The 16552-nt window shown below is 37.6% G+C and overlaps 1 protein-coding gene across 1 annotated transcript in view; it reads left to right on the forward strand.

Annotated features, from left to right (window-relative positions):
• SCAF4 (SR-related CTD-associated factor 4) overlaps positions 1–16552 on the forward strand; it is a 34387-nt gene that overhangs the window by 7610 nt on the left and 10225 nt on the right. Inside the window, exons 7-15 of the mRNA XM_009894893.1 lie at positions 180–280; positions 1991–2099; positions 2452–2619; positions 3852–3937; positions 5365–5555; positions 7374–7474; positions 8517–8630; positions 9324–9480; positions 10853–11007. Coding sequence (XP_009893195.1) covers positions 180–280; positions 1991–2099; positions 2452–2619; positions 3852–3937; positions 5365–5555; positions 7374–7474; positions 8517–8630; positions 9324–9480; positions 10853–11007 — 1182 coding nt within the window. The remainder of the gene's footprint in view (positions 1–179; positions 281–1990; positions 2100–2451; positions 2620–3851; positions 3938–5364; positions 5556–7373; positions 7475–8516; positions 8631–9323; positions 9481–10852; positions 11008–16552) is intronic.

Genomic DNA, 16552 nt, shown 5'->3' on the forward strand with positions numbered 1-16552 from the left:
CAGCAGAAGACTCTTTGATGGAATCCTCAATATCCTCCATTTGTTAGGAGAAAAAGGATGCAAATTTTGTTTCTTCTCTTTCTGTTTGATAAATCATAAGACTTCAATAATAAGAATATTTTGGCTGCCAGTTATGTAAGATACAGAAAAAATAGTTGGCTCGATGTAATTTCTTTCAGAAGCTGCTAGATCGTTTTGACTATGATGATGAACCTGAAGCAGTAGAAGATTCAAAGAAAGAAGATTCAGCTCCTTCCCCTTCAGTTTCTCAGCCTGCTTTGTAAGTTTTGTACCATATTAAAATTAAAAAATCTTTGTTCTAAAAAATGTTTAGGTTAGAAAGCTGATTAAAATTCCAAGTTACTTCAATGCTTAACTGTTACAGTCCAAAATTAAAACATTGTTAACAACTTCGGGGGGGGGAGGTTTGTCTTTTTACTTTGGTGATTCGGTGTAGGTTTGGCATGTCGCACTATGGATTTGAGGAATGTATTCTGTAGAGAAAAGCTCAGTTTCTGGATGGTTTCAAGATGAGTTCTGTGTTTTTATTGCACAACTTAGTGTGTCAGGGCTTTGTTAGTTGTCGGCTGGATTGCTTTGCTGGCTGGGGAAAAGATGCTATTCCAAACATTGTCGTAGTTTTAACTATTTAAAAAATTAAAATTGGCTTTGCAGCTTTACGTTCTCAGACATTAAATACCCACACGAACTAACTCGGACTCCTGTTTCCCTTTTGATACGCGTTATGATACAGTCTTAAATTACATGATCACATACTAGTTTTTTCCACAGGACCTCTCTCTCATTCAGTGCACAGGCTGGATGGTGCTCAATACCTGGGTTAGTCAATATTTCTTTTTTCCCTGCTTCAGTATGTGGCCCCGTGTCTTACTTTCTGTATATGCCATCCAAACCCTGCTCTCAGAAACAGAATCACTAACTTTGTCATTAGCTTTCTTACTGTGTTTATCACCTTGAGCACTTTAATGTTCTACAAATATTAGTTAATTAAAATGCCTTTTAAATAAATTGGTAGTATTTTCCCTATAATACAGATGGAACTCTGGAGTACAGAAAGTTGAGGTAGGTCAAACGTAAGCACTGCTGGTGTATGCCCAACTAAAGATCATTGGACTAGGCTTTTCAGCATGTTTATGTTCTGCTTGTAGCACTTCAAAGCCTCTGTCCTTATTACCTTATAGTTGTGTAAGATGCCTCTGAAGATTGGATTCCAATAGTCTCATTTTGGGCACACAAAATCAGTAATGCTCTATATGAAAAACTAATCTGTCCAGAATCATCTTAGAATTGTATGGCACCTGTATTTTAAAATACTACAAAGTTCCATTTCACATCATCATGAAATTCCTTTATCTTCCTGAAATCCTGTTCAGTTTCTTACACAAACTGCATCCTGTAAACAGGTCATTTTAACTGCGCAGACCTCATTAATTCCCTGAGCACTGTCCATTCTGTGTGTTGAATCAGGAAGTGAATGGCATTACTGTAATCCTTGTGTGATATACATATCCCTTTCTCCTCTGCCCTAAATTCCTCCCAAACTAAAGTTTTTTTTTTCCAGCAAAAGTATGGCCAATTTCTTTTCCATGAGGGAAAGGCTTACTTCTTTTGTTCCCAAAAGAGGAACTGGAAAGGAAGAAAGTTAGTGTAAGGCAGACAACCTCAATGAAAAATTTCGATAGATGGAGATCTTTAGCAAGATCATATTAAGTACAGGGAGAACAGAGGCTTAAACTTTTATGCACCATTTCTTTAAATGTTAAAGGACTACTCTTACAGTGGAGAAAAGATAAGGAAGCCGCTTCTCCTTTTTTTTTTTTGTTTTCCCTTCTTAGAGAGGAAATAACAAAGATTTTTCTGTCTAAATTTGAAGCAATAATGTGTAAATGTACATAGAAATATGTAAAATAAAAGCAAAAAATTCTGTGTATCTACTGACTTGTCTCACCAAAAATATTACTGGTTTTAGTGGATTTCCAGGAGAAGGTATACAACAGCCAGTATTTCCTCAACTCCCAAATATGGATGCTTTTCAGCAGCGAATGATGGGGATACAACAGGATCCAATGCGTCACCAGGTAACTTCAGGGTTTTCCCTTGTCCCTCTGTTGTATTGTGTTTTCTATCTTCTGTTGTTTTCTTTGAGCAGAGGTAAGGAAGTGGTGTTCTTATTAGGCAAGAGTGAATCTGGCTTAGCCCTCCAACTTTGCCAAGAAACATTTTTTTTTTTGTTCTCTGTTCTAGTCAGGCTTTGAAGAACAAGATTTTTATTTTACACACCTAAACGCTTGAGCTACTTCATCTTTCTCGGGCTTCTGGTCTTTTGTTGTGACTTTGGAGCAGAGATACAATTTTACTTTAGCAGACTCGGAAAGCTAATGTAATGTTTTTCTCCTAACTGGCAGTTTTCATGTTTTTTCTTCTCCAAAGGTTCCGCTTCCTCCTAATGGGCAAATGCCAGGTTTTGGTCTCCTGCCTACCCCACAGTTTCCACCCATGGCTCAGCCCGTGATTCCGCCAACAGCACCTGTGCAGCAAACTTTTCAGTCTCCTTTTCCAGTACAGAGTGAATCACACATGCAAAAACCACATCAGCAGGTGAGGACCCGTTGCAGTAAACAAACTAACTTAAATGCTCTAATACATGTCTTTCTCAAATGTGTCTAGTTTATTCAGGAGAGGAGATTTGATTATAGCCATGGATAGAGATGGTGGTGAGGGTAGCTCATTTGATGGAAAGATCTGGAAAAGTAATTTTTAAGGGCCTGGTAGATCGCTAATGTAGTGGAAACGGACTCAGAAGTCTGTAAAAATTTAAAAAAAATCCAAGTGTATGTAAACGCTTCTCTTCCTAAGATTTTGGAAGGTATTGTTGGTTTGGTAACTGACTGGTATAAAGAAGAAATCAAAGAGAAAGTCTGTTTATTAGCCTATATGAAAAAAAAAAAAAGAATATATTTGCCTCTTTTGTTCCAAAAAGAGTAAATCCTAAAATGAGAAATAGAGATGGTACCAAACTGTCTTTATGTGGTGACCTCTGATGTCACAGATTCTAGAAATACATGCTTTTCACTTATTTTTCACTTTGTCTAAAGGTACAATTTTCAAGAATATCTTTGTAATTAGTTTTTTAGTCTTGAATTTTGTTGAATCAGTACATTCTGAGGGATTGCTTCTTCGGATTTCCCCTGCAAGGGTCACGTTGTGAAGTCTATTTAAAGTTTAGACAGGACACAGTATGTTCTGGAGTGGGAAGCTGTAAGGATTTGGGGTAGGAAGGAAGAGCTGTGTTGAACTTACTGAGTTTTTTTTAAACAGGTTCTTGCATTTTATGTATTGCTTTGATGACTTATTGTTTCAGTCTTCAAATTTATTGTATTGTAATTTCCTTATACACATGGCTTAATGTGGTTTCCTATAACATTGTTGAGAAAAGTTTTCTCGTAGACCTTTCTTTGCCTGTAATTTTGATGACAGAGCAAGGTCCACTGACCGACTACAAGGAATATAATCATATTCTGTGGAGATACATGCAGTGCTGAAATTGACTAAAGTGTGGAAAAACAATAATTTGCAATCTGAAAATGAGAATTTTGTGTAAATTATTTTTATTACGTGTTTGCAGTGGTTGTATTAATATCCTTTAATACTGGACTGTCTCCCTGTTAGTGACTACAAAGTAGTTGTGAATCTTCTGAGAAGCGTTGCATTACCTTTTAATTTCACATATGTGAATATCCAATATAGTTTTAGTGCTGTTACACAATTTAGTCTGGGCATAAAATGTTTGTGCTACTCACCTGTTAACACCGGTCATCTTAATATTCTAGGATATGGAAGTGGAACAGCCACCTATTCAAGAGGGAAAACGGCATGTTTCTGACAACAGAAAGTCAAGATCTAGGTCTGCGTCAAGGTAAATTAGTGAAAGTTATTTTAGTGAGGGTATTTATTATATCAAGTATGGATTTTAACATAAGGAACTTAAGCGTGTCATTCCAAAGACTTGGAAACACTTTACTAATTCTTTACGAGCACTGAGGAGATGTATGGTGATTATCTGGAGCTCAGAGAAATCTGTTGCTGGGCTGCCAAATCTACTGTGGGGGTGGTAACTTCTAACTGAGATGACAATAAATAGCTGAGAGGTGAGCTAACTCCTTGAACTATTAGTGGCGCTCGTTTTCAGTGCCCTAGGACATAGTCGTGTTACCTGTATTTCGAGTTCGCTTCTTGGGTGCCCCACTTAGCATACTTCTTTTGAGGCCCTTTCTTCTAAGTGCCCAGTTGTGCTGTACAAGTTGGATTCTGTGACTGAATGCCAAAAGACACATTTAGCACAAGAGTCCGTTTCAATTTAATCTAAGGATTAACTACAAGAAATTACTGTCTGTGTATTATTCTCTGTATGGACAATGCTAGTGAAATTTCTTGGTAAAGTCAAAACTGGCAAGGGCTTTATTTGAATTCCCCTTCTGCAAGGGAGAAAAAAAGAGATCCTTTCAATCTCTTGCCTCTGAGGGACAGCTAAATGTTGTGTGTACTTCAGTGCAGTGGTATTGAGAAACAGATGAGTGACTATTAAGACTTGTGAACCTCTGAAAGTCATCTACCTTCTAAGGAAAATTGAGTATCTAGACAGTTCTTTTTTATTGGTAGAGAGTAACTTCCGTGCCCATCAATACAGAGTAAATTTTAGGGATGCAGAATATGATAGTTTAATTTTGTCTGTGCTCGAAACATACTTTTCATACCAAGAAATCTGTGATCCAGTGTCCTATGGGTCTTAGCCTGTCACAGAGGCAGTATTTCACATGTCTCAGCTGACCTAACGAATCTCGCTCCCAGTATTAAAGCAAAGCTATCTACTTAGTTACAAGTCTTCTCCTTTGCCAAGTTTCATATGACTTCTTTGAAGGTGTTCCAGACCTTAAGTGATTTAGAGCTTGAACGTGATGTAAAAAACAATTTCACTGGCAGAATTTATTTTTAATCTCTTTTTTAGCCATTCTTTTGTAAAAGCAGTAAACATTTTCCTCATTTAAGCAGATGTCATTTTTTGTATGTTAAAGTGGACATAGTTTTGGTAGTCAAATTCAGTACAAAATTAATAGAAGATAAGAAATTGAAAAATAATCAAATGTTTGGCTGGAGTGCATTAATAAGCTACTGTAATAATTTATTCTAGTTCTACATGCATGTGAATGAACCTGGATTAATTTTTTTTTTTTTTTATTGACTGATTTCTTGCCTGATTATTTAAATAGAAACTTGAAATAATTATCTATCTGTCAATGTATGGGTCAGAAAGATTGAACATAAATGGTTGTTCATTTAAACTAGGTCACCTAAAAGGAGACGTTCAAGATCTGGCTCCCGATCTCGAAGGTCACGTCATCGTCGATCTCGATCTCGGTCCAGGGATAGACGCCGACACTCTCCTAAGTCTCGGTCACAAGAAAGACGTGAACGTGAGAGGGAGAGAGAACGCAGGTCAAAAGGCCTTCCACAGATCAAGTCAGAGACTGTTAGTGGTAAGTTTATTCTTTCTCGTTATTGTTGAGGTAACTCTGCATATTCTTATAAATACCATTTTTCAGATGCTCATTATCTTCCTGGTTCATACATGGAATTTTTTTATTTATGCCCAGTATTTAATGAATTTTAGAGTTCTGTGAAGTTGAAGATACTACAATAGATACTATGCCTATGTAAAATGGAATACTGGGAAGACAAAAAGGTATTTTAGAAAAACTGTAAATGTCAAAGAAATACACTTCCTGTATCTATTAGACTTTTTTTTTAACTTTAATGTTGACAAGTCCACTTACCTTCAGTATATGGTATCTGCTCAGAATATCCCAGAAGACACTCTTAATCTGATGTGCGGGGGTTTAAAAATTTTTTTTCGTTCTTTTTTCTTGGGTTTAATGCTATTTGATGTGGGTTCCAAGGCTCATCCAAACAGAACAAAAGTAAACTGTACTGTGTTTGGCTTTTTTTCTGAACTGTTGTAAAGCTGGTAAGAATTCAATTCACCACACATCCCTGTACTTCTTTAGTCATAGTAGACAATTTGGCATTCTCTTAATATCTCCAAGTCAGAAATATTTTGGCTGTAAAATGAGGAAAGAAAAAGCTGAAACACCATGTTTTTCTTTTCCTTCATTCAAGACATATAAGGTAAAGCAGATTCAGCAACAAGAAGTTGAGCACGTTGTTACGATTTTTTTTAATGATTCAATGTTGTGTGTTCCTCAAACCTGGAGGGGAGCTTTGACCTGGAAAACACACAGGCTAATGTTTGGATTTCTAAAATAATCCTGGCTTTGCCTGTGTTTGTAGACAAAATGTATGGTTGTCTTCTGAGTATTCCTGGGGAGTTTGGAATCTTTTCTGGAGTCATCAAGTAAAATGAGAACATTCTTTTTTTTACGTAGGAAGGACAAAAACTAAGAGAGTTTTAACTAGCCAAAACCTTGAGAATGACAATACCATTAGTTTAAAAGGCCTGCAAAGACTTAGTAGCTGTTCGTTAAAAGCTTACTGGCAGTGGTGTAAGATATGCTTTTGCCAACGTCTCTCCCAGATTTTATCACATAATGCTTTTTAGGTTTGCAGTTTTATATCACTTAGTGACGAAAGCGTAGATGAGTATTAAATGTTGCTATAGTAGTCTTTAGCAAATGGGATACTTTTGAGCTCATCTGCTGTTTTATTACCTTGAAGCATGAAGTAAGATAAGCATGTTGCTTACTCTTTCCTGAAAGAAGCAGCTTGTGTCAATAATTTTTCACTTAACCATAAAAAGAAATGGCATTGAATAAGTCACTAAAGAGGTTAAGAGTTTGATTGCTCGTTGTGGTTGAATTGTCACCACATTCTGGAGGAAAACCTTGCTAGTAGTGGGTGTATCACCATGAACAATCTAATCATCATCTTGCCAGTAAGTAACGTCTGTAACTAGCGTAGCTTGCCCATAGCTCAGATTTCAAACTAAGCAGAGTGAGTTAACCTTGTGAAATATCTGCTGTATGTGTTGGGATATTTCATGGAGTGTTGTTAGCTGCAAAGCATATTTTTCCTTTTTATGATTATTTAGAGAGCTCACGATCATCAGAATTTGCAGGTCGCTTCAATATTAGTTAACTAGAGAGCTTCTTAGTGAGTGCATTCTAACAGTGGTTCTGGTATAGTTGCTTGGTTAACTGTCAGCGCATCTCCAGGCAGGCAAGAAAAAGAGGTTTCTGTCAAACACTGCTAAAGATGAAAATATGTATTTTAATATTAGCTGGCTTTTTCATTTGAATAACTGACTATGCTCTAACAATCTGTTAACTCTTTGATCGTAGTTTGTAGTACTACACTTTGGGTAGGACAACTTGACAAAAGGACAACTCAACAGGATGTTGGAAGTCTTTTGGAGGAGTTTGGCCCAATTGAATCAATAAATGTAAGTATAAATGGTGCGGTGTAAGCTACTTTGATATGGCTTGGTTACAAAATGTCTTTTCAGGCTGTTTTAAGGCAGCTTTATTTTTGATACATTCAAGAGAGTCAAGAGCTCTCATTTCCTTTATGGGTGTGTTTTCTAACGTGTAAACTCAGTTCATTTGGCCGCTTTGTAGAAAAACAGAAGGCAGTTGCTTTAGTTTCTTGAAATTTAAAAATGCTCTTGTGGGTAATACAGAAGATTATCCCATTTTCATAAAATCATGCTTTCTCTGAAGAGAATTGAATGAGAAAGGGCTATGGAGGAGATGGGTACAGAATTACACACTGTGCTACTGAGTGCCTTCCATGCTCCATTTTGTTTGATTATAGAAATGTGGACTCTCAGCTGGTGTTCTTGTTTCTTTTGATTCTTTCTCTTCTGTCATTTTAATCATAAGCATGTTGTTATGCTTTGCTGTATTTAAGGATATTTTTATATATAAATTATAGCTGTTCTGGTAGCTATAAAATTTAATTTAAACAAACAATCAAACAGAAGTGACTGTAATTTTCTTCCTATTCCCGAATTTTGTAAAACAACATAGAAGTTTTTTCTCAAATGCATTAGAACTAATAAAATTTATTACAAAACTGCAGATAAAACAGAATGTGGAGGTGCAGCTGGCAGCTATGGAACGAAGTGGGGTATTAGAATGTCTTGTTTCTTCCAACACAGTAGCTAATTGCCAGACTACAGCATTTACATGAACACTGCTGTTTAACAATTTCAAAGGATTAAATGTACAACAGTTATCTGTATTCTCACGTGGAATAGTTTAAAACTTTCCACATAAGAAGTTGCTTTTAATTTACTAGAAATTTGTATTTCCAGAAGTTACTGGCTATCTTAGCCTCTTAAACTAACATTCTCTTTCATACTTCCATAGTCCTTTTCGAAACACCTGCTGATGTTCCAGCTTACTGTAATTGAAGACTTGTATGTTGTTCGTTACTTTGTAAATGTGCTAGCAAACCCATTTTTTTTCTTAAAACACAAACAGATGATTCCGCCTAGAGGATGTGCCTATATTGTAATGGTTCACAGGCAAGATGCTTACCGTGCCCTACAAAAACTGAGCCGAGGAAACTTCAAAGTCAATCAGAAATCTATAAAGGTACTTTGAAAATGTCAAGCTGTTTTAGAGTTACTGTAATTTCTGTAATCCCTTTTCATCTATTGTAGACTTTGGGGTATTTTGAGCTTTTATGTATTCTGGATATGGTATTCCGCACACTTACGTGAATGGACCACTTTTTTCCTTGATAAGTAGTCTTCCTGTTCTGTAATGTGACTAGTGGAATTTGTATAATTTTCCTTGAAAGATTGACAACAATTGTCTATTTAAGCAACAAAAATGGTGTCCTTTTAGTCATTACGGTACACTGTAACTGTTTTTCTTGTTGCTGGTTGTCTAATAACTGAGTTTGATTATTTATGATAATCCTACAAAGAGTACTAATAAATAAGAACATATTCATTAGTGAAGTTCTTCCTTTTGTAGAACATTGTATTAGAGTATGACACTGTCCTTAATCTTAGTGACTGGGGAACATTTGAAGAAACTGCCTTTATACATTTTTACAAATTGTGTGCAAAACTCAAGCCAAGAAATAAGAACTAAGTCTGCTTTAAAAAAAACCTCTTATTTCAGGTTTTGTAACTAACCTATTTTTCCTGCTATTTCAATTAGAGTATTATTTTTGCTTTTTAGTCTCAAATGGTAGTGCTGTTTTTTGAGAACTAAATATGAAATCTATTAAAATGGCAATATTTTACTGACTGTATGTCATTTTCTTCCCCCCCCAAGATTGCATGGGCTTTGAATAAAGGAATAAAGCCAGATTACAAGCAGTATTGGGATGTAGAATTAGGTGTTACTTACATACCATGGGACAAAGTGAAACCTGAAGATCTTGAAAGTTTCTGCGAAGGAGGAATGTTGGATAATGAGACTCTTAGTCCAGGTAAAGTACTAGTACATCTTGAAATGCTTTTAAAAAATTGTCATTTGTGCTGGTGTACTGAAGTTGGTGTGTCTGACTTTTCATGACTCTGAGGTGCGTATAAAATCCTTGAAATGACTAAGTAGTGCAGTGTGTGTAACCTGTATATTGGAGAGGGTCTGTAAGAAAACGACAGTCCCTCATCAGGAGTTGTGCAGCTCTGTTACGAGAGGCTGGGCTAAAAATGCAGGTGGATACCAGATGACCTGTCAGCTCTGCTGGTGTTTGCCCTTGGTGATAATGCAGGATACAGGTGTGTTGTACTTGTTGGTCCTGTTCCCTCATCACCCCCAGTTTGTGCAAGTCACCCCTGTCAAAGGAGGCTGCCTTTGGAGTACTTGTGTAGCAACTGAGCTGATGGCAACTTTACAATTTCTAAAAACAGTGGCTATAGTTTTCACACTTGTGTCATTTTCAGTTCCTTCAGCAAGTCTTGTATTTATATGGACGTAATAGAATTTTTGTTATTTTGTATGTAAGCAGTGAAAATATCAGGCTTCTATTACTGTATTAAGAAAATGACGCCTGTTATAATCAGCAGCTTTGAATCAATTACAGGCTTCAAACCAATATATATTCGCTAGTGTGCTGGCTGTTGTGATTTTAAAAATAGTATTAAATGAATGCAGTACTTGAAATTGCCTTAATTCTTTGAGTTGGTACTCTAGACTAGTGTGTTGGTTTCGTGTGGTGTGCTGTATGCTTATTGAAACATTATTTCAGGGGGTTAGCATTCTGTCCGGTTTGCCCTAATTAGGTGGTGGTTGTTCTAAATAGTATAATCTTTCATGGTAAATACATGACGTTTGTCTTATTTTGCTGCAATTCTTTACTCTTGCATTCTCCTTTTCCTTGTTCAAGACTTGGAAAATGTTATTTTTTCAGAAATGATTTCCCAAATTAGCGAAAAAGCTGCTGCTTTCTTGCTTGAGAGCAATGGAATGAATCTGTTGAAAGCTTGTCCCAAAACAGCCTTACAGTTTTTGTTACAAATAATGTGTTTCAGAGTCCTGGGCATGTATAAATGCTGTCAGTGCAAAGAATTGTTAAATGAATAATGAAAGGAATAAATTTACTTGCTATGTTTCAGTTACTTGCTGTACTGTATTTCAAGTAATTTGGAATTGTTATTGTCAGAAATATGTTTAAATGCTTCTTAACTCTGTGGTTCTCATTATCTGAATACATAATTTTTGTGAACATCACAAAGCACGGTAGTTTTACTTGGCAGTACTTGACTACTTGTCCGCTTGAGGTCCCTTCCAACCCTGACCATTCTGTGATTCTACTGATCTGATACATGTATGTTTGAGTGTTGGTTTTTTTTTTATAGAGTGGAAGGGGATTCCCAAGAAGTCTGAAAATGAAGTAGCTCAAAATGGAGGTGCAGAAGCTACGCATAATGAACCAGTGTCACCTATACCTAAAGCTTTACCTGTTCCAATTCCCGTTCCCATGCCTGCACCAATAACAGTACCTCCTCCACAGGTGAGAGTTGCTCCTCATTTGCTCTGGATAGCTAAACAAAAACTTACTTTAAATAATCATTCAGTATGGCAATACGCAAGTTAACAAGAGAGAGGAAATACAATGAATGGTAACTAGTAGATTTTGTGTGTGTGTGTGTGTGTGATGTTGTTGTCCCTGGTTAAAAATGCTCTTGTTGTCAGACTTGCTTTGCTCAGTTTATGAAGATAACTTTCCTGTGCCATAAATTGAGTATGCACCTGAAATGCATTATTTGAGCTTCTTCATGTAAAAGAGCAATGCAGTCTTGTAGAAGAACATACGTTTTCTGCTAAGTCACAGTGGCAATGGAAGACTTGAAAAAAAACCCCAGATCCATTAGGGTTTGGAGCATGTTTTGTGTCCAGCAGAGCATCTGGTTTGATTTCCCTGAAATGGGGTGGTTTTTTTGCGTGTATCAGAACAGCTCTGAGAACTGTGTCAGCACGTGGTTAGTGGGAATGATGGAGGATTTGCTCCAAAACCTCGTTGCTGCTCTAATGCTAATGTAGACAGAGCATATGTATGTCTGCCAGATCTTTATTTGAAGTATTGTAGGACTGTACGTCTAATATCTCTTCTCTCAGTCCTGGATAAATTATTGCAGTAGATTCTTTTTATTAATGAGCTGAATTGAATCCTCTGTTCTATGATTGCGTATTTTTTTCTGTTTTCCTAATTAGTTTTCCTCACTGTTGGCTTGGATTAGCTATAGAGCTTCTAAAATGGGCACATTGCTTTCATGTTTGTTCATATTGCGTATACTCTCTTTGAACAGCCTTTGGGAATTTAATATAAACATTTTCATACTCTTCCTTTGTTGTTATAATGGTTCTTTAGCCAAAGCTGATGTTGTATGTTCATTCACTAAAAGAACAGTCTGAAATTTTACCATTAAGTAGCGTGTAATAATAATTACTCTCTGCAGTGTTTTACAATCCATACCTCTTTTAGTTTTACTTAGACAGATGCATTACTACTTTTATTGTAATAGTTTCTTTCTTGATGCTGTTAAAATAATAGTGTACCGTCTCCCAAATGGAAATGTGAATAAAACTATTTTACATTTTGAGAAAATGTGATTTATGAACTATAATATGGCAGACACTCAGAAAAGATCAAGAACTCGAATTATTTGAAGACATACATAAATTAGCCAGTTATGTGATTCGAGAACATGGTATATTGAATTTTGTGTTGTTTTGACACACAATTCCTGAAATGCTGTAAGGTACTATTAGTAAATGAACATGTAAGTCAGATTTCTATTTCAGAGAGTTTTAATAGCCATCAACTGTATTAAATAGTAGTGATTTTATTTTCCTTAAATCCATTCTGAAAAAGAAAGTGTAAAGTAAAAAACAACAAGTTTCAGAATATATTGAGTTTGCTGGTTGCTTGTCTCAGCCTCATCAGCTTCAGTTTTTTACTATGGCAAAGAAACTTGTGTCTTTACAAATTCAGGCCAGGATCAGAGAACTGTAGTCTTTATCTTTCGTTTCACTATGAACTTTTTTATGCTGTCGTATACTTGATTGATTCAGTTGTCTTCTCTGGCCATAAAATTACAGTAGCTTAAAACTTACAAATTAAGTTCAGCTGTGATGATGTTAGTGGTGTTACTAGTAAAAGTAATGTGTTTTGTAATATGCAAATGTGACCTAATACCTGAAGGAGAAAGCTCATTATATTCCGCTACTTTTGTTTAAATAACTTTGTAGAGTACCATTGCATTTTAATTAGCTGATGTGGTTTTGTCCTGATACAAGCAGAACTGTTCTCATTTGTTCGGTGTTTGGGACTGTAAGAGGTGGGGAGGTTGTTATGAGTGCTGGGTAGCTGCTGATGCTGTCCAGCCTGGAATGGGCATCGGTACAGTGATACCAGATTGCCCAATCCATCCATCTGGCTGCTCTCCTGTTAGCCATGGAAAGCACCCTGTCCACCCTGGTCCCTCTGGCTGGAGAAGCAGGTTTGATGCGTGTGGGATGTCAGAACAGGCTTTGTGCGTTGTCCTGATTCAGGTTGCAGAGATCAAGCATAGCGCTGCCTGACAGATCACCCAAAACAGCTTTGACTGCATGATTCCCCTAGCTTACTCTCTCTTTTCTCACTTCTTCACCCTCCTTTTTGTTGTGCTTTCTCCTCCCTTTCTCCACTCCAATCTCTCCTCCCAAGTAAGCAACTCTCCCCTAATTATTTTTTTCCATGTTGGTCCCAGTTTTGCTGCATCCCTACTCAGATTTGCTATTTGTGATATGATTACCTAAGTAATACTGTCCTTGTATGCTATTCCTGGTTATGGTGACGTACACACTCTGTTGTCCTTACAAGGAAGGTCCTTTTCCCCATAAGATCCCCGGTGCTCCTTTCTGCATTATCTGTGAAGTTGAAACACCTTGTTAACCACATGCAAAATCCAGCCATCCTTTGTGCCGCCATCTGTAACTTGTCAGCTTCTCACAGTGTTCTGTCATGTCTGGCAGTTTCTCATGTGGTGTCCCGTATCTTCTCAAGCTCGTAATGCCCTTAGCGCCCTTTCTCATGAAGCTTAACTTCAGGCCAGGGCCTAGTCAGCAGCCCTAGTCAGGGCCCACAGCCCTAACAATCCCACGCTTAAAAGTAGGATGGGAAGGAGCTGCATCACTCCTTTCTCTGCTAGAGCCGGAATAGGCCTTCTGTGCTACCTTCTTGCATGGGCTGGACACATAGGGACAGAGCCCTGCTCTGCTGCACATTACCTGTGAGCAGTATAACTTAACTGCGTACTGACCTCCTGTTATTGCCAGTATCGCCTTGACCCATGAGTGCAACCTCTATGTAGTAAGGCACTTCAGATCGATGACGTCCTTCTAAGAGTGATAGCCTGTGTAGGTAAGTCTGCTTCTTCAGCCTTGATAGCGCACACAGTGTCCTCTCACCCACAGGGTCCTGGGTTGTTGGCAAGATAGGTGGAATATTTCTGTTGTGTTATGCTGCTGGAGTGAGCCCTTTTCTTGCCTATAGATTCAGATCTCTGAGCTGTTGCTGAATCTGGTCCCACTCCTGCAGGTCTGAGTAATCCACCTCAGTGGTCCGCTCTGGGGGTAGGTCTGTGTTTATTTTTAAGTCATATTGCAGTGTCAAAGATCAACTTAAGTTTATTTCTTGCTTATTGAGAGTCAGTTTCCGTTAATAGCACTTGTGATACCACTTGCGTTGTGCATTCATTGATGAGGTTTCGGGCAATTGGTGTTCCATTCTCCTGGCAAAGCTGGGTGTTACCCTACCAAAACTGCCATTCTTTTACAGTGAACCATGGCTCCGACTTTGCCAGGGTTATACATTGAAGCCCAGGGGGTTTGCTGTGGCCACCCTTTCCGTAAGTTTCCCAATCCAACCCAAAGTCCCTTTTCTTCCTTTAATGGGTTTTCAGCCAGAAACCAGAGTCCAAGTTGAGTGCGTACCTCCCAGATTTCCTGATGTGTTTCTCAATCCCACGTGCTCCTTCTCCCTATAATTAGATGTGGGAGTTGTGCGGTGGTCCAATATCCATCCTGTACCCTTCCTATTGAAACTGGCAGACTCCTCCTTTGCAGTCTTCCTGCTGGAGACTCCAGGTGCGCTTAAATACATATTTACTTGTCTTAGAGTGCTGTGCTCCTTGAGTTCACAGGGCGAATGATTCTCCTTCAAGTCTCAATCTGAGATGTGCAGTAAGAAATAGTTATACCTGGACACAGGCCAAACCCCAAGACCTGGCAGTCTGCATTAGTTATTGAGAAGTTAGTTATTCCAATTTCCAATGTTGCTAGCAAAATACCAGGTTTCCCCAATATTTGTCTCCCCATTAATGAAGGGTCTCCCCAGTAGCATTTTTGTTATTTTGCTTTATCCAATTTGTTAGCTATTATTCTGAAACTGTTCACCAGTCCTCTGTGTTTGTTATCTGTCAATGTTAATTAGCCATTGGTTCCATCTCTTTAACAAAGAGAGAAGCTTTAGACTTCAAATTGTATTTTAAATTTGATATTGAGACATTTGTGCACAGATTTTTACCACCTTCCTTTTTTCTTTCTCCTTAAAGGAAAGGTTTAAACGTGTTACTTACAATTATGTATTAGAAGGTTAACTTTTTAGAAAAAATTAAGCATAGCAGTTAAGCTGGGATAATTAGGTATGAATATCCTCTAATACCTATCTAAATAATCTTCCTTTGATGTTACTTCTATTCTGGTTCCATCATAATGTTTTACTGTTCGTTATACTTTCTCAAGCCATTGTGTACACATGCTTCATCCACAGTTTTCTCAGCTTTTAACTACTTAAGGACTGGCAGCACTTAGCAAGTTTCCCCTCTTTTTTTAAACCTTTTTGCCTTCTTGGTACCCCTCCTCAATTCCTTCTGCTATGTACACACTCTGTAAGTGAAGGCTTGCTTCGCAGAATATCACTGCGATCAACAGATCTGTCGCTATGTCTAGCTAATTTTGTAAGTTGTTCTTTGAAGGGGTGCCCTGTGAAACAAACGGAAAGACCTACGGAGACTATTAGGTTACTGTGGTTTTGGAGCCCTTTAGGACAAGCTTTAACTGTGATTAATGGAAACACCCCTAGGGTTGCTCAAAGTTAATGTTCATTTAGGTAGTCTTGGCCTTCTGTGGTAATCCTAGATATGCGTACCTGTGCACTGTTGGCCTTGCAAGGTCCTAGTCCCCAGAAGGTCCCTGGTGCTCCTTTCTGCTTCTCTCTGAAGTTTGGCTGTTGTTCACGCAACACCCCCTTAACCACCTGCAGAATGCAGCCATGACTCATGGTGCCATGTGTAACTTTTGTCAGCTTCTCACATTATCTATCACATCTGGCAATTTCTTGTGCCGCGTCCAGTAGTTTCTCACATGCTGCGTAGTTAGCTTAACTTCAGGCCAAGGCCTAATCAGCAGGTTATTACAAACCAATAAACAACCACTTTAAAAATAAAAAGTGATGGTCTACACTCAAGCCTAATGAATTAAAGACTACTGTAATTAATTGATTTGAAATTCTAATAGTACAGGTCTTAATGTGCCTCAGCTCACTAACCTAGCCATTGGTAAAGAACTTAGAACAGAAGTTTGAAGTGGTATCAGGTGCTTGATAGCTTTAGCATGTTCTTGAGGTTTAAGGACAATGTTTTGCTTACTTTGATTTAATGCCACTTCTTTCAATTCTGAGAACAAACTAGTTACTAGTTACTAGTCCTTCTTTACTCTAGAAATAAATAATGAGTTATGAAGGGTCTTGGTGTAGGAGTTCTGAAATTTTGATGGTGATGGAGGTGAGTCAGTTATGATCACTTGAGTACACAGCTCTCCTGTGCTTTAATAAATCAATTTTAAATGCAGAGTATATTTTGATTTAACTTTTTTCCTTTTGATTTCCACACATTTAATGTAGTTTTCATAGTAAGCTCATAAATACGAGTATGAGGACCAACTTAATTTAACTCAGTTTTCATTCAGAGCTTGATGTAAATCAGAACTAAAAAAATTAAATGAATAAGGAAACA

This window comes from Charadrius vociferus, unplaced genomic scaffold (assembly GCF_000708025.1).
Source record: "Charadrius vociferus isolate BGI_N301 unplaced genomic scaffold, ASM70802v2 scaffold201, whole genome shotgun sequence".
NCBI lineage: Eukaryota > Metazoa > Chordata > Aves > Charadriiformes > Charadriidae > Charadrius > Charadrius vociferus.